The sequence below is a fragment of the Lactuca virosa genome, chromosome 6 (assembly GCF_052849685.1).
Source record: "Lactuca virosa cultivar CGN04683 chromosome 6, Lactuca_virosa_CGN04683_v6, whole genome shotgun sequence".
Taxonomy (NCBI): Eukaryota; Viridiplantae; Streptophyta; class Magnoliopsida; order Asterales; family Asteraceae; genus Lactuca; species Lactuca virosa.
In genome coordinates, this window is record NC_136431.1 from 40319089 (window position 1) to 40329313 (window position 10225).

A 10225-nucleotide genomic window follows, 5' to 3' on the forward strand; every position below is an offset into this window, starting at 1 on the left:
TTACATTCTATCGTCACACATGCTTGGAGAACAATAAGCCAACAACTCATCGTCTTGTTCAAAGATGGCCATCACTTCTTCTTCCAAATTGGCCCATACTTCAATTCCATTCCCTTCTTTAGTATCCATCATCATGATTCCATTCTTGAATGGTGTATTTGTTACGCTAATCCACCTTGGCTTTCCCCACCCAAAATCAATCTCATACAGTGGGAATCCACACCAACTACTAAACGTAAACACTTCAGTTCCATCTCTTCCCAACATTTCCCCAATCTTTTTAGAGTAATTCAAGATTGCAAATATCCCATCTTTGGAATCTTGAACTTGTTTCATGTAAACATCACAGAATTCTTTAAACCCATGTCTCAGTTGACCCGCCAAGCCCCGTAACTCAATCTCACCGCCGTCATCAAAGCCTTTCTCCGCCAAAAACGACCCAACAAAGTTGCCAAAAGAGGTCTCTGGCAATGGTGGGTCGAGGCGTCCTCGCATGTTCACAAGCGTCATTGCCATTGATGATGTAATCTCAGGTTTCTTAACTGCGTTCATAGCACATTTCCAGGTGAGGGCTGTGACAGCTTGAACACGTGAAGAAGATGATGTTTGGGCCTTGAGTGATGATATGCTTGAAGCACTGAACACAAACCTCTTTCTAACGAGCTTTTCGTTTATTGGAATCTTGATTCCGGTGTTAAAGTTCAAGAAACCTATCCGTGGGAATAGAGATGAGATACTGAACTCGGGAACCAAAACTGGGTTATCGCTCAATGAAAAGTTTGCCCATTCACGAATAAAAGAAAAGAAATTAGATGCATCGCCGATCTTATGCGAAGAACATGCACCAATGGCAATTCCACCACATTTGAAGTAGCTCACCTGGACTAGCAACGGAATGGTATGATCAGGATTCTCGGATTCCTCATTTAAAGGAACAAACTGTTTCATCAAGTTCAAATCGTACTGTTGAAGTACATAAGATAGGGAACAATCAACAGTGGCTTCGGAATACGGTATTCCGGCGTCATTGCAATCCACAAAAACATCTCCATTTACACGTCCAGCATATGGATAAAACGACGACAAAACTCTAGATAAAGAGGTTTTGAGTCGAGGGGCTAAGTTCGAGTTTGGCTTTGGATCGTAGAAGAAGATTATCGGAGGATAAACGGAAGGCGATAACTGGTCGAAAAGTGATAAATCGTGGGTTTTCAGGTGGTCGTGAGTGGAGGATGAAGGTTTAATGATGTGGGTTGCTGTTATCTCGACATTGAACGCCATCGTTTTTGGTAGATATACAAGTTATTATCATTCTACAATTGAGAATTGGTTCGATTTATGTGGATTCAAGGCGATGAATCTTATGGCGTTATGTGTTATTAGAGGACAAAGACTTCGTTACTTTTGATAAAAGCCGATTGGCCGGAAGGCATAGAGAATAATAAGATCGTCATCATATGTCAATAGTCCCTTCGAGCATAAAAGATACTACAAAACAAAAATAAGGGGTTTTGCTAGAAACACGAGAGCATTTAAGCCTGGCAATTTTATAGTATGAATTTAAAGGAAATCTCTCATTTTATTTTAATTTACAAATAAATTAAAATTTATTTATAAAAACTAATGAATTACTAGAAAAAAATGACGAATTTGGCAATTTTCCCCTGTATACTTGTTTAATATTTTAATCTAATTTATGAATAAGTCCTAAAATAAAATTGTTTACAAAAAAAAAACAATAATTACCGGTAAGAATGATGATTTAATTATTTTCTCTTTTGAACATACATTTTATCGGTTTTAATGCCGATCTGGACGACCACAACAAAAAACATAACCTTTAACGACGACAAAAAACTTCCCAATTGATGCCTCATGTCGTCGCTAAAGGGTCGTCGCTACTACTTCGTAGCTAATACTCATTTGTCATCCCAATTAACGTCGTCTCTAATACACGTTGTTGCTAAATGTCTATGTCGCCGCTATTGGTGTCGTCTCTATTGATATTCCGACCACCGGTCAGAGTTTTTCCGGCAAGGCTTCCCAGAGTCATGAGTGGTCGCAATTGGTCAATGTCGTCTCTAAATATGTTGCTGCTAATGCTTTATTATAAAAACAATTTATTTATAATATTAGTTATATATATATATATATATATATATATATATATATATATATATATATATATATATATATATATTATAAAATACAAATTTGATAAAAATAGAGAAATCAATACATACCACATTACATAAAACATCAAATATACCATATTACATAAAGTATCTAATAAATCCAAAATAAACATCAAATATATCATCCATAAACTATCTAATAAATCTAAAATAACATCATCAATAACATAAAACAAGAAATACTATGTGTCTTCGCCTTCCCCATCTTTGTTTTCCTCGTTGTTGACTTGGTTCTTAAACAAGCATATAATATCTCCAATTGCCGTCACAAATGCCGGCGTTTGAAGAAAAACATTCACATCAACATCCTACAATTAAGTCACAAGCACATTAAGTCATTAACAATTTAACAAACTATCAAACCACCGAATGAATTAAGCCGTTAACAATTTAACAAATTATTAAACCACCAAATCAATTAAGTCTTTAACAATTTAACAAACTACCAAACTACCGAATTACCAAAAATTACTATAAATGCATCAAGTTTTTAACAATATAGCAAATCTACCAAATTCTTTAAAAGTTTAATAAGTGCATGTGTTGGTTGCGATGCTTGTGACTGTGACTGCCATTGGGATCAAGCACTTGTACCCGCTGCAGAAGGAGGTTTAGGCCCAATGCCTCTCACACATCCCCTTCGAGCACCTAACACCTTCTCAAATATTGCGATCCAATCAATATAGTCTGCATCACCACCAGAGTCGACTATGTGATGAGTCTGTATAGCAACCTAAACAACTAAAGCATTCTGTATTTCACAAAGATTGTCAATATACATTAAAAGTAACACAAAAAAGACAACAATCTACTTCATTTTTAAGTAATAATAACTTATGTATTGGTCTTCAACTAAAGGATCAACAAATTCCCCCTTTTTTATTCACATACGCATGATGAAGTGCTTCAAGTCTATTCAAATTCTATTTAACATTACAAAATATGTGATACTTGAATAAACATAGAAAATATGTTATAACTGAATAAACATTATTGTAACTTACGTTCTTAAAACAAGCACTATCGTAGCTGCGTGTCCCTCCACGGTTCTGAACTACTTGCTTCTTCCGACATTCTTTGTTTTCAGCTGATCGTTTTTGATGTTTTTCTGTTAAAAAGTGGTCAATAACATCACTCCAAAGCTGCAGATCCATACCATCAAGGGCTTGAACCCTTGTTGCCTCCACATCCCATTCAAAATCAGTAAAACGAGTTTTTACAGTATGTTCGCAGCCTCTATGCCGTGCGCATATTCGATTGTTTAGTGACGCCCAATAAATTGAAGCCATGGGATCATTTGAATTCGCTCCAAAATCAAACCATGTCTACAAAAAAATAGAGAAGTTAAAAATAAATCAAAATTAAACATATTAAATATAAGTTTATAAATAATTTACCGAAAGATACTGGAACATGCCAACCCTTTCGGCTTCAGAAACTTCTTTCCATGTGTCCTTATCGAAAGCAATGTCGCGCCACATATAGCTCCCAACCTCCCGAATGAAACATTCGTATACTTCCCCAATCAGCATGTTAGTATTTATGTCAAATGTTATCTTCATAGGCCGTTCTCCTTTAGCTGCAAATAACTCGTACATTTTTTATTAACTTACATGCCTCTTCGTTTTGGAGCCACCGTTGCATAAAAATTTTTTAGTCAAGATAATATTTTATATACATACAATATGAAATACAATGAATTAGAATAAATCTTAATTACCATCAATCTGGTGATCACCAAAACCTCCATGGAACGGATGTGGTGGCTCGTCACCACCCTCACCTCCATGGTGATCACCAAATATACATATATACACATATTCACCAAATATACATTTTACATATATATAGACATACCAAATACCAAATACACGTTTTACATACTACTAATTTCATACTTGACAATAAAAACCTAAATCAAGGAAAAATCATATGCAAAAAAACATATGAACAATTTTTGATCAATTCACTACCAAATACACATATATACTTTGATCACAAAAAAAAACAAAATAAAAAAAAATCATACATAAAAACTGCAAAATCATACAAAAAAAACTATAAAATCATGGGTGAAAACTAAACACAAACACATATTGACATTATACCCTACCAAATACAAACACATGCATATACAATTACAAACACATACATATACAATTAACTTTGGCCGGAAAAATGCACCTGCCGCGTAGAAATGAACAATCTGATTGTGTTGTGAATGTGGTGGTTGCCGGAAACATCAAAATTGATGAAATTAGATTAGAAATTAGGGCCAGAAGAGAACGAAAAAGAGAAAGGTAAGATTTCGAGTACCTTAACGTTGATGGAGATGGCCAGAAAAGCTCAGTTTTGTCGAGTGATGTTTTTCCGGCGAGGTGAGTGGGAGTGAAGGGAAGTGGTGCCGCGGGTGAACTGCTCTAGTCGCCAACCGGTGAAAATCGCCGCTATTTGCCGGTGAAGTCGTGTAGTCGTCGGAGATGGTGTAGAGAAATTAAGAGGTTGCAACAATGGTGATCTGGGACGAAGACGAGAACAAAAGGGACGACACCTTTTGCGGCGACCCCTTTTCGGGCGACTTTAGTGCAATAGTGGGGACATGTTGGAGGGAAAAACACGCGCCTTTTTTACGTGGTTGTATGTCGTTGGATATGGGAAAAACGTAGGGTCACAATTTCTTCTGGTGTGGTCACACGGATCGACACTACTAGCAACGACATGTCGTCGCAATTGCTTCGCCTCTACTGCTTAAAAGAGAAGTGAAACCCTAACTGACGTATCATTTATGAACGAACGGTGACAATGCAAATTTGTGTAGGACTCTAGGATCACATATGGCTGAGTTTTAGCGATGTCACTATTAGCAACGACAAACGCTTTTAGTGGAGAAAAAAAGCGCGTTTGTATGGTGTCGTCGCAAAAAGCGTCTGTCGTCGCTAAAAGTCTTATTTCTTGTTTGTGGCATGTCAAGTCCACCAAGAAAATTACACTCTTTGTTTTCAAATAAAACGTAATATAATGATAAAAATGGGTATCGATCCTCGGGGAAGTGGTTGTATTCAATCACCAATGTAATCCAATAGAACTAGTGTAATAAAACTAACCAACTACAATTAAACTAAAAGGGGGGATTTTGTGATTGCTTGAAAACTAAAAGACTTGAATAACTGAAAAGCTTGCAATTAAGCAAGATGGTGAGATGCTCAAATATTGGAGAGAATTGGTCAACCAAGGCAATTCAACACAATGAACATTTGTGTGTTTATCATTATGATTCAATATGAAGCTTATCATTCATCCCAAATTGGTTATAAAAATCATGAAACATGATATGCCAAGATTTCTCATAGGTAGTATGGAGGTTGGGGAATCCCACAACACACCTTCTTAATCCAAATCAAGGATTCAATTGAACCAATTGAACCCAAGAAAGTTGATTAGCCTTAAGAATGAAGGAATCCCCAATTCCTAGAGGATGTCAATGCTTACACATCCATAAAGGAGTTATGATCCATAAGCTAGAGATGATTTCTACCATCATAAAGCCCTTGTTCCAAGTAAATTAAATGATTCAATGCTAAACCAAAGAAATAAACCAACAATTGCTCATTCAAGTACCAAGCTCATGATCAAAGTATTAAACAAGCATAAGAGATATGAACTAGAATCATAAACATAAGATAAATGAAAATCAAGCATGAATCCTTCAAAACCCACAAATATCCAAAGGTTTTAGCCAAAGTTAACCAAAATAAATAAACTAGCCACTCATGGCAACAAGATAACAATCACAAAAGTGTTTTTGCGTCAAAAAAACTAACAATTACTTAGAAAGATGAGAAGAATGTCGACAAGCTCTCCAAAATCGCCTCCATAGTGATCTAATGGTGGAAAATCAAAGTATGGCCGCCAAACCTAACCCCCAAGGTAAAATGGTGAGCAAGATGACCAAAATGCCCCAAAGTGTGCAGTTGTGCGGGTACCCTCGCAGATTTGCGTGGCTGAGACTCCACCCTTGCAAATGATGCTGAAATGCTATTGACTTTTTTTTCTCCACTACACCACCCCACTACCCAAGATTCCCTTGGTCCCCTCCACACCTCACATGATTCAAATTTGGCCAATCATCTTCAAGTTTCAAATGCGGATAGTCTAAGCCCAAAATAAGAATCCAAGACCCATCTTCATAAGCCCACTTCATCCAAGTCTTCAACTTTGTAAGCCCAAATCTCCTTTGATGGATCCGTAAAGCCTAATGGTGCCTCTAAATCCCACAAAGCCCGTCTCCAAGCTAATCCACAACTGCAACGAGCTCCAAAACCCTTTAAAATACCTCATGAGAAATAGAAAGTACCCGACACGATCCATGATAAAGAAAATAAAGAATATACAATGCAATACATATAAAAAGGGCTAAAAGATCTAAAATAAACTATAAAAAAGGAAATAAAATAAACTATCACTTGTTGTGGAAAAATCATTAAATAAACCAACGAGATGGATATGATGAGTTATAACATTGTTGATCGTATATCTTCCTGAAGTTGTATGTTTGTTTTTGAAAAGTTATGTTATTATTCAATAAAGTGTTCTTTATTTAGTATATTTAGTGTTGACATAATTAAATAAGGGGGATTGTTGAGATGTTGTATATTTAATGAGTCAAAAGGTGCCATTCCCAGTTACTGATAGTGTAAGGGTCAAATTGTTGTAATTAGTCGAAGTATGTTTTGGAATCTTCGAATGTTTTGTAATGTATTTTACTAGGGTGCTTTTATTCGAAGCTTTAGAGTAAATGCCTTAGTATATTTTTTGTATGCTTTCAGTTCCCTATAAATAGGGTTATTTACTAGAGTTAGATAAGAACTTTTACAGACTTGTCTACTATACTCTCTAAAGAATTCGAAAGCATAATAGAGCATAACAAGATCATATTTACATCCTGTGTTCAAATCTCATATTCTTACTTGAATTCATACTCTGATTAATTCATTACTCGATTCATTGATTCATCAATTGGTATCAGAGCAGGAATCATATCTCTGATCTGATTTTCACGCTGTTCGAAAAGTTTTTGAATCAACTTTTTGATTCAAAAGTTTCCGCACTTTTTGAAAGTGAAAAATTGTCAAGATCTTAGTCTGTGATTCGATTCTGCATTTGAATTGTTGAATCGAGTGTTATTCTCATCAATTCGATTTGATTCATCTAGTTTGTTTTCAAATTCTCAAATCTTTTCAAACTTCTCAAAATCTTCTTCCGTACAACAATGACGAGTTTCAATCTCAATTCGATGACCTCGTTTTCTCATCTGCTAGGTTCATCAACCAAAATTCCAATGCTAATCCCTGAATACTATGATCAGTGGGCTGATCGTATGCAGGATTATCTGAATGGTCTGGATGAAGAATTATGGTCATGTATCACTGGAAATGTCAATGTTCCAGTGAATGTTCAACCAATTGGATCATCTTCTACAAATTCTGGAGTTGATAATCAAACTGATTGTCTGAAGAAACTGGAGAAGAGGTGTATGAGGGAACTGCGAGGTGCATTGCCTCCAGTTGTGTACAATTACGTTAGGAGTTGTACAACTACAAAGGAAATCTAGAACAATCTGAAAGATAAATTTCAAGGAAGTGAGAAGACAAAAATCAATTCAGTTAAACAATGTTTGGTTGAGTTGAAAGACTTCAAACAAAAAGAAGGAGAAACAATTGAAGTTTACTATGATCGTCTGAACGAGTTAATCTATCGTTGCAATCGCTATGGAATTACCAGGACTTCAATGGAATTCAATCTCATCTTTGTAATGGGGCTTCGAAAAGAATGGAGAAGTGGGAGTATGATGGTGAAGAATCAGCAAAGTTTTGATACATCAACTCTCAATGATTTGTACAATCAGTTGAAAACACAAGAAATTGAGGTAAATGAAATTGCTGAGGAATCGAAGTTGAATTTGGGAGGTCCATTAGCTCTTGTGTCAAAGATTTCTGAGAAAGAAGCTGAAAATGGTGATTCTGAGGAAGAAGAAGGATTCATCATGAATTCGGATGATGAAGCAATAACATTTTACTCGAATAATCGTGTCAAGAAATTTTTCAAAAAGCCGTTCAATTCGAAGACTAAGCTTGCTGAGGTGAAAGGAAATTCTGTGAGTAAAAATGTTGTTGAGGAGAAAAAGAAAGTTGAGAAGCAAGATTCGAAGATAGCTGATGGAAAGGGTGAGAAGAAGCTGAAAGGTGATGCTGGAATAGATTGTCATTATTGCAACGGTGCGAATCATCTTGCAAATGAGTGTATGCTTCGAAAGAAGGATGAGAGGAAGAATAAAGTCAAAGATGAGGCATACTATGCAGAGAAGCTTGAGGTGGTTCGTGCTAAAGCAAAGAATTTGTCATTGGTTGCAAAGGGTGAGCATGAGGATGAAGATGGAACTTATCAAATCTGGTCATCCGGGTCAGACGATGAAGAAATGAGGAATCCAACGCATGGAGCGTTGTATGCGAAAATGGAGGAGGACTCAGATGATGAGGAATTCGAAGTGAGGGGACGATGCTTTGTATCCAAAGCAGCTGACAAATCTCCAATGACAACAAAGGTACGTAAAATTCTCGAATCTTTTAATATTCCTACACATGCTTATGACTCTGAACTAATTTCTTTTGATGAGACGGTTACTTATTTTGATTCAATTGTTGTGTCTGCTAGCAATGAGGCCAACAAGTTGTCAATGGAGTTGTTAGAGGTCAAAAAGAGATTAGACATGAAAATAAGCAAAATTGAATGTTTGGAATTACAAATGACAAATATAATGTGTGATAGGGATAGGTTATCGAGTGATGTTAAACTTTTGCTAGCACAAAGAAACATCTATTGTAATTCTGCTAAACGACTTTATAGCAAATTAACTGATTTACATCATTCATGTGATATAAGTAAAGAGCAACATAGAAAATTACTACCTTTCCTAGCATTCGAAAGAGCCAAGGTAGATAATATTTCGTATGATTCTGAGCAAATAATAGCTGATTTTGACAGAGTTCCTGATGATAGATATAAATATGGAATTGTCAAAATTGATGAATGTCTTGATGCGAATGAATTAGTTAACATAGTGAATGATACTTTGACTAAATCTGAACAAATTCAAATTTTGAAAAAGACTGAGAATTCAACATCTGATTCTCAATCTAATTTTGCTGATATTGAAGATAATTCTGACAATATTAGTGAAATTAGTGAACTTGAAGATGTTGATTGTTCTCAGTTGTCTGTTGTTAATGTTGCTTCAACATCTACAGGAAAAGAAAAAGGTTAAGGATTTGATGGTTGAAAATGAAACTGATATACCCTCAACTTCGAAAGTTTATGATATGAACTTCGTGGATCTCAAAGACAGCCAAACTGATGATAGTGATGATGAAGATGAAGTGAACATTTCGAAGGAAAAGAAATCTTCAAAGGAAGAAGAAACTCCTTGAATTGTGGTTGATCAGGTGTATGGTGATACACAAAAGTTCGAAAAAGTGATGAATGAAAAAGGTGAACACTATCTTGAAACGAATTCAGTGGTTTATCCAAATTTCAAATGTACAGATAATGTCATTTTTCCAAATCAAGTTTTCGTAACTACTGGAAATGTTGAGAAAATCAAACCAGAATTAAAGAAGTTAGTTGAAGAGGATAATTCAAAAACAACTGATGAAGGTTTTTTCGCAAATCAAAGCACAGTTGAAAACAACTTAACAAAGAATTCGTATGTTTTCCAACGTCAAAAACCACAAAGAAAATGGGTTGAAAAATCAGAAATTGAAAAAGAGAATTCAAAACAAGTTGAAAAGGAATGTGAAAAAGTTGTCAAATTAAACTCCAAGGAATTCAAAGATCAAATTGACAAATTTTCGAAGGAAAACAACATTTCAAAAAGACAAGCAAGAAAGAAAATATTTTGGCAAAATGTTGAGTCTCAAAAGATGTCTGAATCACAATCACCCAAAAACGTTTTCAAAGCTAAAATTCATCTTTTT

The 10225-nt window shown here is 35.5% G+C and overlaps 1 protein-coding gene across 1 annotated transcript; it reads right to left on the bottom strand.

Annotated features, from left to right (window-relative positions):
- On the bottom strand, positions 1-1388 carry LOC145121463 (stemmadenine O-acetyltransferase-like). Its single transcript, XM_079057207.1, has one exon. It carries the CDS (start codon positions 1279-1281, stop codon positions 1-3), a length of 1281 nt encoding a protein of 426 aa, XP_078913333.1. The 5' UTR covers positions 1282-1388.
- Positions 1389-10225: the final 8837 nt, after the last annotated feature.